At 42.1% G+C, this 18,775-nt stretch overlaps 1 protein-coding gene across 2 annotated transcripts in view; it reads left to right on the forward strand.

Moving 5' to 3' along the window:
• The window catches only part of cv-c (crossveinless c), a 128,588-nt gene that overhangs the window by 44,725 nt on the left and 65,088 nt on the right, over window positions 1-18,775 (forward strand). The window contains exons 3-9 of one of the 2 annotated variants that reach the window (XM_043423230.1): window positions 6,614-6,686; window positions 6,789-8,446; window positions 8,545-8,719; window positions 8,804-9,049; window positions 9,219-9,458; window positions 9,646-9,839; window positions 12,840-12,882. In XM_043423230.1, the coding sequence (XP_043279165.1) occupies window positions 6,614-6,686; window positions 6,789-8,446; window positions 8,545-8,719; window positions 8,804-9,049; window positions 9,219-9,458; window positions 9,646-9,839; window positions 12,840-12,882 (2,629 nt within the window). Of the gene's footprint in view, window positions 1-6,613; window positions 8,447-8,544; window positions 8,720-8,803; window positions 9,050-9,218; window positions 9,459-9,645; window positions 9,840-12,839; window positions 12,883-18,775 lie in introns of both variants that reach the window. The other variant, XM_043423229.1, reaches the window with a different exon arrangement.

Consider the following 18,775-nt stretch of genomic DNA (forward strand, 5'->3'; position numbering starts at 1 on the left):
TTATCGCCTCCGATCTCATGTAAATTTCATCGATTTCGAATTTTTCTTTGAACCCTTCTCTCTCTCACTCTCACTCACTCTCCGGATCCGTCCCTCCCCGTAACCCGATACATTCGAGTGTGGGCTCGACGGGCACGCACGTACACTCGCGCCCATTTCCCTGTGTATATATCAAGTTTTAACGGTTAAAAGGCCGTATCTTCAATTATAAGAAACACTCGAAAGAGCGTGGTATATTCGACTATGTAAGACTGAAAATGGTCTATCACACAGGGTTTTACTTACACGTTAATTTTAGTGAAAGACAGAGCCTATTTTATCTTGGACACTGACCCAATCTCGATGTATCCAATGTTTGTTTGTTTGCTTGCGTTTTTTTATTCTAAATTGCTTGTTTTTTCACCACCCCGCGCTCTCTCTTGATCCTTTGTACGTTTGTGCTTCTACTTTAATGGAAACACGAGAACACCCAGTACCGCAATATTACAACCCGTTTTCGCAAACCTCTAATCGAGATTCACGATTCATTAGGCCATCTACCGATGGACTTTTAATTCGTATTGTTCTCAGACACCTTCGAATTTATATTCGCGTGATACCATTCGAAATCTCTCCCGCTCTATTCCTCTACGTTTCTATCTCTCTTTCTCTTTTTCTCTCTCTCTCTCTCTCTCTTTTATTCTTTTAACACTTTCACTGTATTTATACACCCGATTTGTTCTCTCGCGCACTCATCGACCTATTTTCTCACCCCGCGAGAGTCCGCCAATTGAATATTCGATCGTGCCTCTGTACTTGACTCGTTGCCATTCCGAATAGCAGCTCGCACTACGCTCGATGTATCGGAATTCAAAGGCTTACTTCACCGGCATCGTCGATGATTCGGTGTTGAAGCCTTTTTTGGTATTTTTTTTTCTTTCTTTTTTTTTTTCGAGCTGTGCATCTCACTATCCAATAGAAAGGTTTTTATTTTTGTTAAAGTTTGTTGTAGAATGAAAAATTGAGAGAGAAAAAGAAAGTTGAATTTTAATGTTTTCGACGAATTCTAAAGATCGAAGATTCAATCGCCGCTGCTTCTTTGTCCGCGAGTCATCGATCGCAGACTTTGGTAAAGAACCGGACGGGCTGACTTCACAGACCGGAAGTATAGAGCTCTATCAATATCGTTAAACACGGCGACACTCACGATGATGGATCGTTTCGAAAGCAGCTCGAGTAGATCGATCAATCGGGAATTAATAAATTTGTCACGAACAGTGGTGTGTCCTCGTGGACTCGAATGGAGTGAGAGCGAGAGAAAGAAAGAAAAAATGAGACACAAAGCAGAAGAAAAAGAGTTTCGTCGAAGTTGTGCGAAACGAAAGATCCAAGTACAGAGTCAGCCGCAGCCACCCAGAGTTGTCGTGTTGCCCCCCTGGCTCTTGCCTCTTTAGCAACATAATAACCGAGTGTCGATAATAAGTTGTGAATTTTGCATCGATGCTGATGGGTGGGCAGACCAGTTCCCTCTTGCCTTCACCCACGTGATCTCGCCCCGAGCGCTTACCGCTCCTGCTTTTATTGCGAAATTGAAAAATACTTCGCCACGGAGACAAACTATCACATCCTTGCCCGCGCTGCTTCTCCAGTTTCCTTCCATATCTGTGTCGATGCACACGTATATACGAATGAGTATATTGACGTATTTATCGACTCGTGCGGCCGAGGATTACCCTTAATTCGATTTGTCGATCGTTAGGTCCGATCGTGACCACTGTGCTATGTGAAAGGGTTCTCGTCTCTCGCACTCTCACCAGTAATAACAGTTTCCACATATATACAAATACACCGATCAATGAATTATCTCGACTCATTGTGCACGTAGGATATATTTTTATGGAAAAAAATGACGAAACATTCGAGCATAAACGATTTGATCTCGCAATTCTGTACAAACACTGATCGCAGCGAATGCTTTTTCCTCTCTCGATTCTTTCAATCGAAGCGAAAATTTATAAACGAATCAGTCATCATTTGATTCAACGGGGAAGTGAATATTGATTTTCTCATGTTCAGAAAAGCGTGAAAGGATTCCTCGATGCTTCGTCGTAGTTTGATTCAAATCTGAACGAGAAGTCTTTCGCTATCGCTCAATCCGCACGAATTCAAAGGCCCACTGTTTTGTTCAGCGCATCTGGTCTCATTTTCATGCGACAACGAACCAGAAGAATCGGATGAGTGTGCCAGCCCCCCGCTACATCCGCCTCGAAGTTTCATCGGGTTTTCTCTGTTTTCAGAAAACAAGGTTTTTTATCTACTAATAATAAGAATAATGAATGACTGACTGAGATAATTGATTGTTGAGTCTTCCCGTATGAATGCAGACGTTCGCGTACACATGCAACTCGTTTCCCTCTCCAAGCTTTCCGAAGCGTCGAGCGAAGAAGTGAGAATAGTCGAGGAGAGTGGGCAAAATTGACGGAGACGCACATGGTTACGATTTTCCGAGCAGTCAAAGCTCGTCTCTTCTCACGCGATGCACAAAGTCGCGTCTCCACTTCAATTCATCTGTCAAAATAATATTAGTTTGTGTTTTTACTTATATTATTAACAATCGGAACGTTAGTCACGGCGTGAAGGAGAACGAACGAAAACAGTGAGAAAAATAGTCTGAAGCTTTGCCTGCATAAGATGGATTAATTAAAAAAAAGATTATTCGTTGTTTAATTAAATAAGTGAAAAAGGGATTCTTTGGCAGTGTGTAAAAATGTTTTTAATCAGCGAGCTGTGAGAGGCAGACACGTTTCACGGTCTTGAAGTGAAAAATAACATTATTTTCTTACCGATCTCCGCTGACACATTTGTAATTTCTCGTTGTGCTGGTACTCGAGGAATTTAATTCGATGAGGTTCCCCGATGTCCGTCTCACTCTCTCCAACATTCTTTATCTCTCACAGACACGCACACATGCAATAGCGCTCGGTATCTAAACGGCGAACGTGGGAGTTGTGTATGGATCGCTTCGTGGTCCAGTGTTTCTGGTTAATACCTCGACGACGCTGAGAACAAGTGCTCCACGTGGGTGTGATAAAGTTTCTGCTTGGAGAATAAGTGGACCGAGGAAAAAGTCGTGGGTAAATTATTATATGTATGGGTATATGATATTTCACGCCAAGTTGTGATCAATGAAAAAAACTATCGATTTTAAGCACTGTGGAAGAGGAAAGAAGATAATGGAGAAAACGTATGTAAAGTAACTCCATCTTTCCTGTGCTTAGCTACGCGTGACTTGATTAAGGAGGGTGACTACATTCGTCAAAATGATAAGAAATTGATGAAATTTGGTGATAATGTTCTTCAACATCAAGTGCGAAGACACAATTTTTTTCAAAATTTTCTTCTGCTTAGTTATCGAGTAATTACGCATTAAAGCAGATTTCTCATGCCCGGAATGTATACCTATATGTATGGAAACGCTATGCTTATACGCGTGAACTTTAGTGATCAATTACTCGATAGCTGTGCAGAAGAAAAATTTTTAAAAATTTGTATTGTCAAATTTGGCACTAAAGAATATGTTCATCAAATTTTATTAAATTCTTATCATTTTGAAACTTTCAATGTATTTAACATGGTTTAGCATGGCAACATTGTATCATCGCTAGCCACTCGCTCCTTAAGCAAGTTCGAGCGACATACATAGAAAAATACATTAGATTTTATTATTCCAAATTAATGAATTGAAAATTTACGTGAATCTTCTTGAATAGCGCTTAATTATGTGTGAAAAATTTGGAGAGGTTTCACCGCCTAGTAATCGAGACATTCATTGTTGATAATGACAAGGTTAAACGTGGGCTCTTATGGAAGCTTTCAAAAAATTGCAAACTTCAACAATAAATATCTCAATTTCACGACGGTGAATCATCGGCATATCCTGCCAGAAGTTTAATACTGTCTTAAGCTTTCTGTTTAAAAAATTTTAATGTGCAAAGTTGGAAAATAGTTTTAACATAAGATACACTTCAACCTCTTTAATGATGCATCAATTTAGAAGTACAAATACGATGATGCCAGTGGAATAAAAAATCTGAAGGGTACACAAGTGAATTCGATGGGGTTGTGAGGGAAAATTGGTCAGAAAATGTCACAAGGTGCATCGGTTGTGCAACTGTTTCATGGGCTTTCAAAGTCTCCTTCATCGCATGTTCTCGTTTAGGATGCTGATGAAACTTGCTGAACCTTCGGTCCACCGTCAGAAAAACCCTCATCCTCCTCTACTTTTCTCTCTTTCTCTCTTTATCTCGCTGTGAAGATAGACCTTAAACGGTTACCTGGCGATAGGTATAAAATGAGGGCTATAGAAGGGTGGTAGCGCGTGCGTCAAACACTCTATACACCAATATCGATTGAACGACAAGCTTTCGAAAACCCACGTGCCCTGTGAAGCAGCCAATGTATAAGCACGTCGTTGTTTTGCGTACCAAGGGATAAGTTCATCTCGATATAATCCTCGTTTTGACAGATATTTCATCGAGTATATCGCGAGCAGCTTTTCCAAGGCTGATTCGAAGGGGTTACGTTGTGATTTCTGGAAATTTGACACAATGAAATTTCAAACAATTCTCATTGGAGCAAAACGAAGGTACCCGGAAAACGCAATTCGTATAATTTTCGTAACTTCGACGTATGAGTTACGAGTCTGTGGAACAACTTTATATAAAAGTTGCGAAAATAATCCGAGCGTCGGTCATTTCAACCGAAGTTCGTTGATGTTTGAAACGTGATACACGAATGAATGAAAAAGGATCGAATAGAATTTTATTCGACGAGTGATTATTTCACTGAGACCTTTTTCCTCGCTATCTCGTTATTTTCTACAAACTGGAGAAAACACATTGATACTGAGATACCAATGGAGGATTCCATGTGGAAGTACACCCGTTGGAATTGGACTAATTAAAGCGACACGAGTTTTTGCTCGTTGACGTCACGTTTCAGCTCGCAGAACTACGAAGCAAATAGTGCAAACATATTTATATTTATACACAAATATGAAGTTGGCCTTTTCAGTAAAAGTTGCACTTTATTATTTTTCGTATTCGCTCAAAAACCGCGTCGTAAATTCGAGCAAAATTTCTCATCGGTCTGTATTCAACGAGGCTGAATAATTAGCCTGCATTTCGATCTTGTTCCTATCTTCAGGCTCTTCCAACGCTGTTTATTTTTCCGATTTTCACGTTCTTATTTAATTACTCTAATTCGGTAAATTTAACGGTATAAAATACGGTATGGTTTGTACGTAATTTGCGTCTCAACGCTCCTTTGTATACACGTCTGACCCATTAAATTACGTGAACACATCGCCCACGTGGTGCACCGCACGAACTGCCGTGAATTATAATTCGCCCGTACGGTGAAAAAAAAAGCGAACAACGAAACAGCAAGATAAAAAAAACGAGAAACAAAACGAGAGAATGCATCAGGTATACATAACGTCGATACTGTAATCTTACCTGAACCACACAGACTCCGTTGTCGAGCTTGAATCTCGAGTGAATCGTGACTATCTCTCTCTCCCGAACTCGCTCTCGTCTCACAGAGCATCAGCCATGAATACCGAAACACTTTCTCGTCGCGCGTTCACGGAATCGACAATAATAATCGCCCCGGTCCTCTCTCGGTGAATCCCAGACCGAATACCCTCTTATTATTATATCCCCAATGTAATCCTGTGTTATTCCTCCAGAGGAGAGAAAAAGATGGAACGAGACTCGATGAAATCATTTGAAGCTTTCCCTTGGCGGAATTGCACGAATTCGCCACGGGGTTATTCACCCCTCTTGTCTGATAATTGGCACGATATTTTGAAATTTACGCTGCCATCAGATAACCATTTATACTTCCGGCAAATTATCTATTCTTCGAAGTTTCACGCCTAATCTTATAATTCAATATTCGAGGGAGACGTAACATTGGAAAAATCATTCCAACAAAGGCTTCAGGAATTTTTCAGTCTCATTATGCATAAAGTCGTTCCAAAGGATCTATTTTTAGACGATCGAACATAATATGCTAGACAACAAAAATATTCAATGGATCAATACTTTTATTCAGATTTTTTTTTTTTGAAGATATGGAATCACTGGAATTAAGAAGAAATCACGTTATAATTAAATTGCCAGTGGAAGGAGAATAAAAAAAAGTTTATCGATCGTGTACGTACAATTTGTCGATGATGTGCGCCTTGAATTGATCGACGTATAATACGCTCGAGGCCAATGCTTATCTATACAGTCCTATATACTCGCAGCAACTACAGATTGCAGTTCTCTCGTACATGTTTATCGAGGTACAAGCAGCGCAGCGCCGATTTTCTACCGATCGATTGCGCGAATCGGTTTTTATATACGTGTGCACAACTTCGTGCCAAGGATCACCGGAATCTATAGATACAGGCCGATCATTACACGGTCGCGTGTTCCTTAAATCGATCATTGTTTTTCTACGAGGAATGACGTTCCAAGGATTTTTTTTCGAGTCGCGTTTTCTCAATATTTGGACATATTTTTCCAAAAGGTTTTTCAGAACTTTTGCATTTTTGAAGTAATTTTTTTTTTCTCGTTTGTTGCAGGAGGAAATCGACGATTTTATCATACCAACAGCAGTGACGCCGCTGAGCCGAGCCGGGGAAACGGACATTTCGCGTAAGCAAAGCCAAATAAATTCCAATGTTCGTATCTCGAGCGTATCTTGCCCGAACGATCGATCTCTAGTCGAGACTAAATCGTCATGCAACGAAACTTCAGGCATTTCGTCTGTTCCTCGATCGGAGAGGAACGAAGTTGGAAAGACTTTTAAGTGTCCAGAGGATCGAATCGGAAAGTCGATTGAAAAGATCGGAAATGAAGAGTCGAACGAGAAGGTGCGTGAGAATTTTTCGAGCCCGGTAGGAACGATTTGTTGGCGGAAAAACGTGATCGATGATCGGATTATCGATTACAAAGAATTATTGAGCGAATTTGGTTTATCGGATAGCGAGTGCGCCGAGAGCTTCGAGGCTGATAAATCGTCATCGAACGTTTGTACAAATGGCGACGCGCGGTTGAACGATGTGTCGGTAAAGAATGAGCATCTTCCGGAGTCTATGAAAATGGGTATAACCGCGTCGTACGTGCTAAATTCGGAGTACGAAGATCCGAAAGATCTGATTATCGCGCGACAACCGATGATCAAGAAAATCGATAATTTCCCCACGAAAATAGACAATAGTTACCCGCTCGAGAGTCTCGAAGGCGGCAAAGATGAGAAAGAATCGTTGACCGAGCCTCAGAGTTCCGACTACGAAGAACCGTTCGCTGATAGCCCAGAAACGTCAACGAATCTCGATTCGAATGATTCGCTCATCGTCGATGTACCGAATAAAATTTCTAGTCTGCCGATAAACTCGGAACGCTGCGGCCCAACGTCGCGCGGACGTACGAGCGATTGCGTCGTCGTAAGTGTATTGCCAAAGAGTAATAAAATCGTAGATGTAGGGAAAGATTGCGAGATGAACGATCGAGGGTCTGTTGAGTGCGGAAAGGAGAGGCGAGCTCGTGAGAATAAAACATTCGATTCTTGTTCGTCGTTCGCGACGAATAATCCGGCGAGTGAGAGGGAGACGGATAGATCGACGTCAATAAATAGCGACGGGAATGAAGAATGTTCGAAAAAGTTGCCACCTCGACAGCGGCAGCAGGAACAACGTTGCAAAAGGACTAATCTACCGAGAAGCCCGATCACCCAAAAACGTCCGAGATTTTTGCTTCACGGTAAATTGGCAAAAAGCGGTCTAGCGCGCTCGGAAAACAGTGCCGAATCTGCTGACACTGATTACAGCGAGGTTTTTCCTTCGAGGTCTCGAGAGTTCGTGACGCGTTCGAAATCCCTCGAAAATCCATCAATCCCGAGATCCGCTCCAGTCACGCCGACCGACGACAAGAGACTTCCCTTTTCAAAAATTCTACGCAAATGTCACATACCTGTGTTTCGGGAGAGCATCAGCGACGCGGTACTCGTTCGAGTCTCCTCGCTTCCCGACGAGGACCTCCTCGAGCTCGGCTCCGGTGTACCGATCAACGAAAACTTTACGATCAATGATAAAACAGTCGCCAAAGATTCTTCTCTTGCGAGAAATATCGGTACGGCATCTCCGTTGACCTTGAGATCCGACGTTACCGCCAAGAGGCTTTCCGAATCGGACAAGGACGTGAGCCAGATAAGTCCCGTTGAATTAAAGAAATTCAACTCCGTGCGACGTACGAGCGTTAACGACGCTGCCGTTGGCTGCGATATTCACGATACGGCGAAATGCCTTGCTACCGATGAGTCCGCAGAAATCGTGAGGTCGAAAGAAAAGTTTAAACAGGAGGACGCCGCGGCCAAGGGGATCGGGATCGATGAGAATAATTCGAGATCAGGATCAGTAAGCATTTCACCCTTTCTATTTCCAAACTCGAATTTTCCATTTGGAAAATCTTGCCGTCAAAGGATTCTCGTGTTAATCTTTATTTTGTAAACCAGCTGCCGATATCTCTCCAATCGTTGTTTTCCCGACTCCGCAATGGCTCGACCTCCTGTTGTCCGAGTAACCTGCCCACCGAGTCGTTCGCCTACAATAACATAGCGACGCAAACATCACCAGCCATGTCTCGAAGCTCGAGTTTTACGTGGGTCAGCGATTGTGAATCGCCTCGAGGTAAACCCGAAAGCTCTAACTTCGTCTGGACCAAAAAATCCTTTGATTTCGTCGCCTGAGTAGCATGTTTTCTTTCTCCCTTAGCCGAATCGCAGCTCGACGCTCATTCCATCCAGGACGAGAGCGCTCTGGAGCCCAGTTCTCCACAAGACACGGTCGATGACGACAACAGATCATCCTCCTCGTCTCAGGATTTATTACAGAGCATGGACGAAATTTCATCCGGAAGTATATCGCCTGACACGACCAATGACAGGGGTTCTTCGCCCCTCGAGAGTGGAATCGGAACTGCTAGTCCTCCGAGGAGTACAGATCGACGTCCGGTCAAACGTGAGTACGAACCTGCTTCATCCACCCTTCCGTTTTCCCGTTATTTTCGCGTACAAACGATGCGTGAAAGTGTAGCGAGGGGAAGAAAATCTTTTTTTTTTTTCAGTCCAAAAATATACGTCATTTTCTCAGTTTTTGTTCCCTTCCTAAACCGATGCCATTTTCACAGCCTCTACGGGGAACAAATGCCACCGCAAAGAGACCTGGGAACGAATCCGACGCAGACCCTCGAAATTAAGCTGCCACAGCGAGAGGGGCTCGTCGGACGTTTGGATACGCAGAGAGAGCGTTCACACTCAGACACGTGAAAATGACGATCAATGTTCACAGGAGGCTGTCGACAGTAGCAGTGGATTGGACGACACGCTGCCACGAACAAAAGCCCCAAGGCCGACCAATCTGCCCCTAGGTAAAAGCGGCAATATCTCAATCCTGAAGGGAATTTATCAACATCAATATTACATTCGATTGCCAAAAATCAATAGAATCATTATGAGATTTTTGATGATTTGAAGAAACTTCGTATGATCCTACGTGTTTGAAAAACAGCGCCAAACTTTAACACCGAAATTAATCGAACGTTCTCGAATTCACAGCGATTTGCATCACAGCGAGTAGCTCCTTAAGTTCGGCTGAATTACTCGATGCACTGCCACGCGCACCCTCGTCACCCTCAGCTGCTAGTCTTCAACTCAAGCACGAGCCCCTTCAGATCGAATTAGGAAGCAAAAGCAGCAGTGCCCCTCTACTTGAGAACAAGGAATCTGCTACGGACACCACCACCAAACCGGTAAGATTCCCTACCTTCACGATACACTGTTGAGCTCGTAGATACCATCAAACTGGGTACAAGTTCCAGGCAATTCAATTCTCAATTAAACTCGCTTCAACTTTTCATCAAAACGATCGGAGTAATGCAAAAAGTACTTCGATGCCATTCTCTTTTTTCGTGTCTCTGATACGACCCAATCGAATTCTCATTATCCGTTAAGGGGGGCGGGGGTCCTGCTTCAGAAAGTCAAAAAAATTCATTGTTTTCGGGAATGTTTTTAGGATAGACGGAAATAATTCAGCGCTGCGAACTTTTCGATATAGTTTCAAGGATATTTCAAAAGAACAAAAACGTTTTTTTTAATGTGGGAAATACTCATTTTTAGGTACATGGTTTATGCGCAAAGTCTAATTGTCGAAATTTCTCAGCTGTGTACAATGTCGAGATTGTAATTATTGTCTGAGCCGAAAGTTCCAAATTTTTTTCCCGTTTTCATATATTTTCTAACTAAAGAAAAAAAATGTCCTGTAAATATAGAATTTCGCAATTTTTTCGGGTTTTTATAAGCTCGCATGGAAGGAAAATAGATGAAAATGGGAAAAAAATTGAGAATTTTCGTTTCAGAAAATGATTACGATCTCCGAAATTTCGATAATCAGACTTTTCGCATAAAGCGTGTACAAACGAGTATTTCTCACATCAAAACAATGTTATTCCGTCTATCCTAGAAAAAATTCACAACCCCAATAGATTTTATTGACTTACTAAAGCAGAACCCCCCTTAATTTATCACAAAATAGGCAAAGCCGCAGAATCGGTGGTCTCGATGATAGAAGGATTTAAGATTTAGAAATTCAACGTGACTAAACGTTCGAAACTGTACCACTGTAATAGTCAGTCTGTGTGTGAACTTACGCGTGTATATCCTTAATACGCGTACATTAATCACGTGACAGAAGTGAGAAAAACGAAGTATACGCAGCGTTCGCGAGAGTTTTGAGATTATCGTGCCTCCATATGTGTCCGTGTGTGCGTGCGTGCATGCGCAAATGCCCGTGTAGTTTCTTGGTCTCACTTGACCATGGAGCTCTGCTTTTCTCCGCGAGTAACGTAACCATTCGTCCTTCCTTGATCCGCAAAGATCCGCGTGCTTATGGGACCCCATTAGTCACAACCCACGCGAGGCGTGTACACCCCGGTTAGTCGGTTGCAAATACGGGTATTTGTATTTCACTCCAGGCTGACTTAACACAATTTTTATTCCCGTAAACCAATTTGCATGAGATATGTATTCGAAATATTTCAAAAACAACGAGTCAAATTAGTCGTTGTAATTGCGAATTTGTCCTCGTAATTAAGAGAGTTATTTGAAAATGAAATAAATTCGATAGAAGCGAGTCCCCAGCAATGAAAACCTTTTCGTCGAGGAGCTTCTGACGCGATCAGAAATATCGAGATTGACAAATCGCCAATGAAATGCTCCCTCGTCGTTGAAAGATTGCGCCCACCAATATCCTACTCTCGCCAGTGTTTTGCACTTTTTTTATCATTTCGCATGATCAGGTAACCGGACACGAGACTGGATGATCGGATACCGAGCTTTAGCCAAGCCAGAAGGCGCCACTGGCGAGTTCCACATAAACGCTAAACTACGCAAACGAGAAAAGAGAGAGAGAGAGAGAGAGAGAAAATAGCAATAGACGTTATACGTTGGATCAGGTGGTGTCCGTGAATGATCAAAGCTAATAGACCAGTGAGCTGTGTCGCGCTTTAATCGCTTGGTATCACACGACCCTCGAATAATTCGCTTGTGGTGCTCTACAACGAACCTACTCTATGCACAGCTCTATATTTCCATGTCTATACGTGTATAGCAGCATAAATTGATTCTGTATCGAATTTTATCCGGCGGAAGGCCATCACTGTGGGAACAAAAATTGTGAAAATCCAAGCTGGGCTACGCCCTTTTGTTTCTTCCTCGTCAAGCAGTCGAGGGGGCGTGTGTGTCTCGTCGTATGCATGGTGAATTCCTTTGGCCTCCGACACGATATATAACTCGCATGAAAATATACCCGTTTACGTTCATCTCGTCGAACCGTTACGAATAAATGAATTCATTTCGTGCACAATTTAATAATTGACTCTCATCGGTATTGAAAGTACTCTCAATTTAATTATAAATATTGATACGTTGGTATGGATTGAGCTGAATTTTTCCATTTCGAATCACCTTGGATATAAATTTGCGATTCGAATTTCGTGATCAAATCCACAGTGGATAACTCGAATTACAAAATTGGGGTTTGCAGATTACTGAAATTTCTAGCGTTTTGAAATACGCGAGCTATTTTGAAATTTCCACTTCAGGCAGATCGCATACTCTTTGGACTTGAGTTCTTGCACGAGAATTTCATTACGAATCGATGGACCGATGGTCGTTGAGAGAAATCTCATGGCTCAGTAAACTCGAATGATTCTTTCATTTTCATCGAAATTTGAATCGAATTCCTTCCCCATGTGTTGAACTGCTCTGATAGAATTTTCCGATTGCCATGGATTTCGAAATCGCGATAAACTTTACGATATCTTTGATTTTCAATTAAATCCTTTTGAACGAGCGAGTTTCAATCAATGTAATCGAATCATCTGTCTCGTTTCTCGTTACAACTATTCAAAATTTCAAGGTTTTCCGGGATATTGCATTCCACGAGATCCCCGGGAGCGCTGGAGGTTTCGAACATTTTTTTTTTTTTTTTTAAAGTTCATTATTGAGTACGAACGAAGAGGAATTCATTCCGATACAAAACCTGATATTTACGAGGTTCTGAGAACATTTCACTCGTTTCAAACACGCGTATAGGACGAGACACAAATCATGACGATTGATTCCTAGAAATTAAAAAAAATGAAAGTTCGTAGTCGATGCAAACAACTAGAAAATATGAAAATTTTCACAACTCGCGCCAAATCGTTTTTCCAATTCTGTATCACTGATTTCGTTTCTTTTCATTTTTCCAGATACCGCGACAGCCGAGATCGCAGTCTGAGCGTCAACTTTCTGGTGAGTACTTCGAATCACTTTATCTATTTCGAATCACCAATGAACTCGACGACAAAAACGAAATTATAAGGAGCATTCTGCTTATAATTTCGTTCACGTTTCGTCGATTCTGATTTTTCTACTTTTTTGAACCATCTTCATTCAACCCTCCAGCTTCCGATTCGCAAAACTCTACCGTTATCGCAAAATATAGTTTTCTCGTCACCTAACCTATGCGCTGACCCTGAATGAACTTGGGGATTGAACCGCGTGAATTGAAGAACCTATCGATTGAAATTACCGATGCCACTGGAGTGATAATGCTTATTCAGTTTTCTGTATACGTTCGTGTTTCTCAATGGACACGTGTAGCCGTTTGCCTTCGCTGTAATAAAGTGCAGATCCACGTCGAACAGGGTCATTTTGAGCGTTGGACATCACTCGGTACCGCGTTCTTTCTGTGCACAGCATGTTCGTGTGTAAAATACTCGGAACCCTTCGATTCATAGAGTAGCAACATTGACGTACTTATGAAATATACATGTTGAATCGCTGTGTAGCTTAATCGATAACCAATTTGAGTTTCGCGACCGCCATTCATCGGTCAACAAAGCGTCACTCCGTTTGTCAATTTATAACGAACAATGCATAACTCCGACGGTTTGCGGAAATGGAATTGGCGCGCTCACATACTTTCCCCCGCCCTGCTCTTGTCCTCGTTCGTTTAATAAGCAAATGTACATATACAGATGGGTTGACTTTCCAAATTTTCATCGACGAGATACTCGCAAGATATTCGCCAAGATTTTCTCCCTTTCAATCACTCACGCGACTTTCCTTAATAAATCGGTTCCGGGTCTCTGGTTGCAGCGAACCTCCGAGACAAAGCTATTCCAGAGCTCTTGTAAAAAAGGTGAAATAGGACAAGAGCGGAAGAGAGCAGGAGGGAGGCAAAGGGGCATCGGGTCTGGGCTCCCCGGGCTATTGTCTAGATTTATGAACCTTTATTACTCGGAGATGCGCATAAGTAAAATGAATGGGGCTAGGGCTCTAGGCCCTTGACTCTCTCGATTTTAGAACAGACCGGAATTGATTTCGAAAAGAAAAGTCAAATGATGATTTTCTGGGGTGAAAGTACAAGCTTGTTGTTTCGAGGCGATAAATTTCGATTTTCAACATCGAGAAACCGGAGACGCAGTTTAAAGTAAAATTGACTGGAACCTTTCATGGCCGAAATGCCAAAGAGAAAGTAAATCAGAAGCGCAGCTCCAAAATGAACGGTTCTCGCGTAACGAAAACGGTAAACTTGACACAAAATGCCCCATATGGATATATGTGTCCATGTAATTATGTGTGTAAAAACATGTATTCTTGAACAAGGAGAGCCATTAAGAGGTATTACGAAACTCTCGACTTCCGACCACTCTCAACTCGATCACAAGCTTGTAACAGGAAGAGTTGTTTACCGTGGATAGGACGAGGAGAAACAAGCGCCACAACACTTCGTCATTAACCGACACGAGGCGGAACGTTCGACTTTCGACAATGCGGAAATGAGTCTTAACGATATTGTGCTCGTGTGTGCGAATGTGTTTCAGTGTGCAAACGCGTCAAAGGATCTGTCCGGGATTTAGTGTCTCGTTCGGATCCCTTGCCAAGTCACGAAACTCCCCTTTTGTATATGTGTTGATAGTACAAAGCACAATTCTGTATTACGAGCCAGAGATCGTTACGAAAGAGCGAGCAGTTGAAAAGTCTCTAGCCCGAGAAATCACTGGATTGAGCGTAGGTGTTCTCGTTGATATATCCGTCATCTTATTATCGGCGATTACTCATCGCCATTTTTCTTCTCATCGAATTACGGATCTATATATTGTAAGTGGATGAACTTTTTAAAGGCGTTATCGTCGTCAGCGCTGTTCTGCTTCGTTTGAGTTCAGTTTTATGGCGTTTTCATTATGACAATTTCAGTAGTCTGATTAAAACTGCCTGCAGCAGGAGGATCGTCCAGTTGTGCGAGAAGCATGTTACTCCGAGAATTTTGAATCTGTAACGTATGCAGGTGTCTCTGAGAAACGTCATCCGCGGTGTTTCAAGGAGATTTTATAGTCGGATACCGAACCAGCGCCGCTGTTGGGTGGAAAGCTCGAACACGTGTCTTGCTGGACATTTAGCCAAGTTATCGATTAATTTACATGTGCGCAGGCATGCAGGTGTGAATAAAATACACATGCGGCCCATGAATAAGCTGCTCCTCTAAAAAAGGGCAGCTTTAAAGAGGGTGGATGCTCGTCCACCGGCGGTGGCGGTTTCATGATAAAAAGCGCGGGTTCGTGGGGGGCGCCTGCGCTGGAAAATATTCACTCCTTCGCCCGTTTCCCTAACTCCCTAACAGCCAGTCTCGCATCTACCACGCGCGCGTTTCTACAATCCTACGAGCCTGACAACCGCAGTCGCTCGGTACCACCTTCAGCCAGTGGAAGGATCACGAGAACTCGAAAGATTCGCGTACGTTACTGCGACCAGTATTGTGTGCCTTCGGACGTGGGGTTCCAAAGAATCCTTCAAACAGTCTTGAACTCCTCCACCTTTTCACCCCCAACATCTTTAAACGCTCATTTCATTCTTGTTTCTCATAAAAAATACATTTTTTCGTTGACAGTCTGTTGAAACTAAAAATCATAAGAATTTACTTCATATCTAAAAGGTTACATGACCATCCATATTGAAAAAAATCATCCCTCCGAGCAGACACCATCCTCGATGCATGGGAAACACACAACGGAGCTCCTGCCACAGCACACTGCACTCCTTAATTGTTTTTTCTCTTGCCCCTTTTCACGTGGCTTTTCGAAAATAAACTCTGACTGGAGCGCACAATTCCAATAAAAAGTCACGTTCCGACACGGGTTGTTGATTAATTTTTCATTTTCCTTGGACAATGTATCGATTCGATCAAAACGTTAAACCTTTAGCTTAAATGCTATTGCAAATTTAATTCATTTTCGCAGACTACAAAACAGGTGGGAGCAGGTCCGCTGACACTTTGAAAACGATTGACGTTTGTATCACCTTTGATTCAGTTTTTAAAACTCGTTGGCGATTATCGTCGGGGGATATAAAGTTTCGGTGTAGACCGTTGCGTCTGCTGATAACTTGTTTTATCGAATTCATATATAGGGCGAGTATATTGATTCTGAGAAAGTAATTAAAAGAAATTTGCCACGATGGAGTTTGTTTTTCGTCGACAAAGTTTTTCAGACGGAATACTTTCGATCGAGAAAGAAGTAATCCCGAAAGTCGCACTCCAAAATTGCTTTTTTCACTCTCGATTTTCATAATCAACGAATTAAGGTTTGACCGGAGCTAATGTTTTCGCGAAAAAAAATTATATTTATGCTTGAAGAATTTTTTATCCGTGATACCCGATCGATTTTTTTAAATTTTATTTGCCACGGTTAATCCCCACTCATTCAATTCGTCCCCCATAAATTTCGACTCTCTCGAAACATCCCTCACGCGCCGAGTAATTGCTTCTTTCGTGATACAATTAAATTACTCTTGCCAGTTTTTTGTGCTCAACTTTATTTTTTCGTAATTTTTTCTTATTCTCTCAACTCCCATTAATAAATCGCTGAAATAAACGGGCAAAGTGCCCAGACGCCAGAATAACGCTGAATAAAGTTTGAAACATGAGGGAAAAAACCACCGCACTGTAGGCTTTGGAATAATTAATCGATCAACACGGCCTTTGAAGATGGAACTTTTTAATCGTGCCGAAAATCTTCGCCCTTAAATCGGGACACTCATTTGTGACGGTAAATGCTCTTGAAAAGAAAATTTCGACGTCATTCGGTCTTACGAATTTTCGAAAATTATCGCCCGGTTCAAACATTCGAGCACTAGTTTTGCGTGGGCAAATAAATTTTTATCGATCAAGCCGAATAACTGATAATTGATCGCCTCCGGTGAGTATCCGCGCGATCTCTCCGCAAATTTTTCACAACATTTCCAACCTCTTTTTCTTTTCCTTCTTTATTTAATATCAGTACTATTTCCTCACGCGCTTTCACCGCATACATAACCATTAACTTTATGGTGGTGATAAATTGTCCTGTACGTTTTCTATTGGGGTTATTAAAATTATGCATCTCGAGAGTAGAAGTTTCCGAAGTATCTGAAAGGTCGAGCCAATATTCTGTTCAATGTGTGTACACATTTCACGCAACGTTTCTTTAACTCGGTTTCACACCTTCCTCTCCGTTCCCGATTCCTGTCGATTTTTATGTTTCCTTAAATTGAAAAGAACATTCAAATTTCTACTTCGCTTCGTCAATCTTGAGAGCGGCAATAAATGCGTTAAATTTCTTTTAGCTTTTCACGTTACTCTATCCTTCGATCTGTCGAAGTGCGCTAATACAGTACCTGAGTATATCACCGATCGATGTTCGATGTTATTTATCCAGTATTTTCGAAAGTATTTCATCCAATACGTGAGTGACAACGATGTTGCACCTGAAATTCGCAATTTAGTCATCGGGTCCGAAGACTTTGAATGAAAAACGTATAAAAAGGGACTCGTATCCGAGACATTGAAAAAATGGCGTCGGAAAAAGGTCGCGTTCGCGGATCTCCGGCACCGTCGACGCAGTCCATCCTGAGTGAAGCAACTTCTGGCCACTCGGGTGGTAGGAGGATGTCACAATTCAAAGAATACAAATTCTTTCGAAGCTTCAGCGCGAAAGTTGAAAATTGGCCGATGCGCAAAGCCGAAGCTCTTTGGCGTCGTATGAGGGAGAGAAAAATAGCAGGTACATACAAAACTAACATTATAATATGTTTGTGGTGAACTTGAGCGGAAGGATTATCAAGACTTTTTCATTAGTTATAATCAGCGATCTTACAACCAATTTTAATGAACGAAAATCTTACGAAATCTTGCAAATCTCAATTGATTATCGTTACTTACTAAATCAAATCGATTTCCCTCAGATAAAATCTGAACAAAATGTTTCCTTGCGCAGCTGCGACTGCGAAGCAAGTCTTGATTTATCAATATCTGAAGATCTCTCGCTTTTACCTGCGCTTCCTTCCATTCCCGAGATCGTGCTAATAAAAAATGTATTACAGAGCGTGTGGATGTTGAGGTTGCGAGAGTGGCCTGCGCGCGACGATATACTGATATCCGTATGATCATTTATGTGAGGGGAAAGAAAGAGAGTGGATTCCTTTCAAGAAGCTTATTCTCGCGAACCGCAAATGTCGAAGTGATACAAGGACCCCTTATCGACCGTTTTTTCAGCACTTGGGTAGAGAAAAAAACAAATAAAAATTAGGAACGATAAAAAATTTTACTCCACGAGTAGTCGTTTTGTCCAAATGAAGGAAAACGTCCAGCTGTGATATTCCCTTAATAATGCCAATAACGGCAATGAAGGAACTCCGAAGCCTACAGCGACGTTCCCTCGGCAAGATCAAGTGGAAAGACCGTAGAAAGATTGTTGAGCTTTTCAATTACGTGACTGGCGGGATCACGTAGAAATTCCAAAGAGAGTCTAATGGATCAATCCGTAGGAAGGAGCCGAATATATCCCCAGGGGGAAGCAGGACATCCTCCCATCTTGCCCCGTCACAAGACCATTTCTATCACGTTTTGCCACTTTTATATCTTCCGGCTCGTGCTGTAATAATGTTTGCTTCGAGCAAGAATATCATGCCCACTTGGCTGCCCTTGACAAATATCGTGAGGTATCTCGTTAGGAGGTCCTTTATACGAGAACCCGCGTCCACCGAATATCGGTATATATAAATAATAAACATCAGAGCCAACACCGGCGGGTCGACTATTTGAGATCGGAGCTTTCTCGATCAGTCACGAAAGACGATAAAGATTCGGCCCACATTATTGACGAAT

The sequence above is a fragment of the Venturia canescens genome, chromosome 7 (assembly GCF_019457755.1).
Source record: "Venturia canescens isolate UGA chromosome 7, ASM1945775v1, whole genome shotgun sequence".
In the NCBI taxonomy this organism is placed as follows: domain Eukaryota; kingdom Metazoa; phylum Arthropoda; class Insecta; order Hymenoptera; family Ichneumonidae; genus Venturia; species Venturia canescens.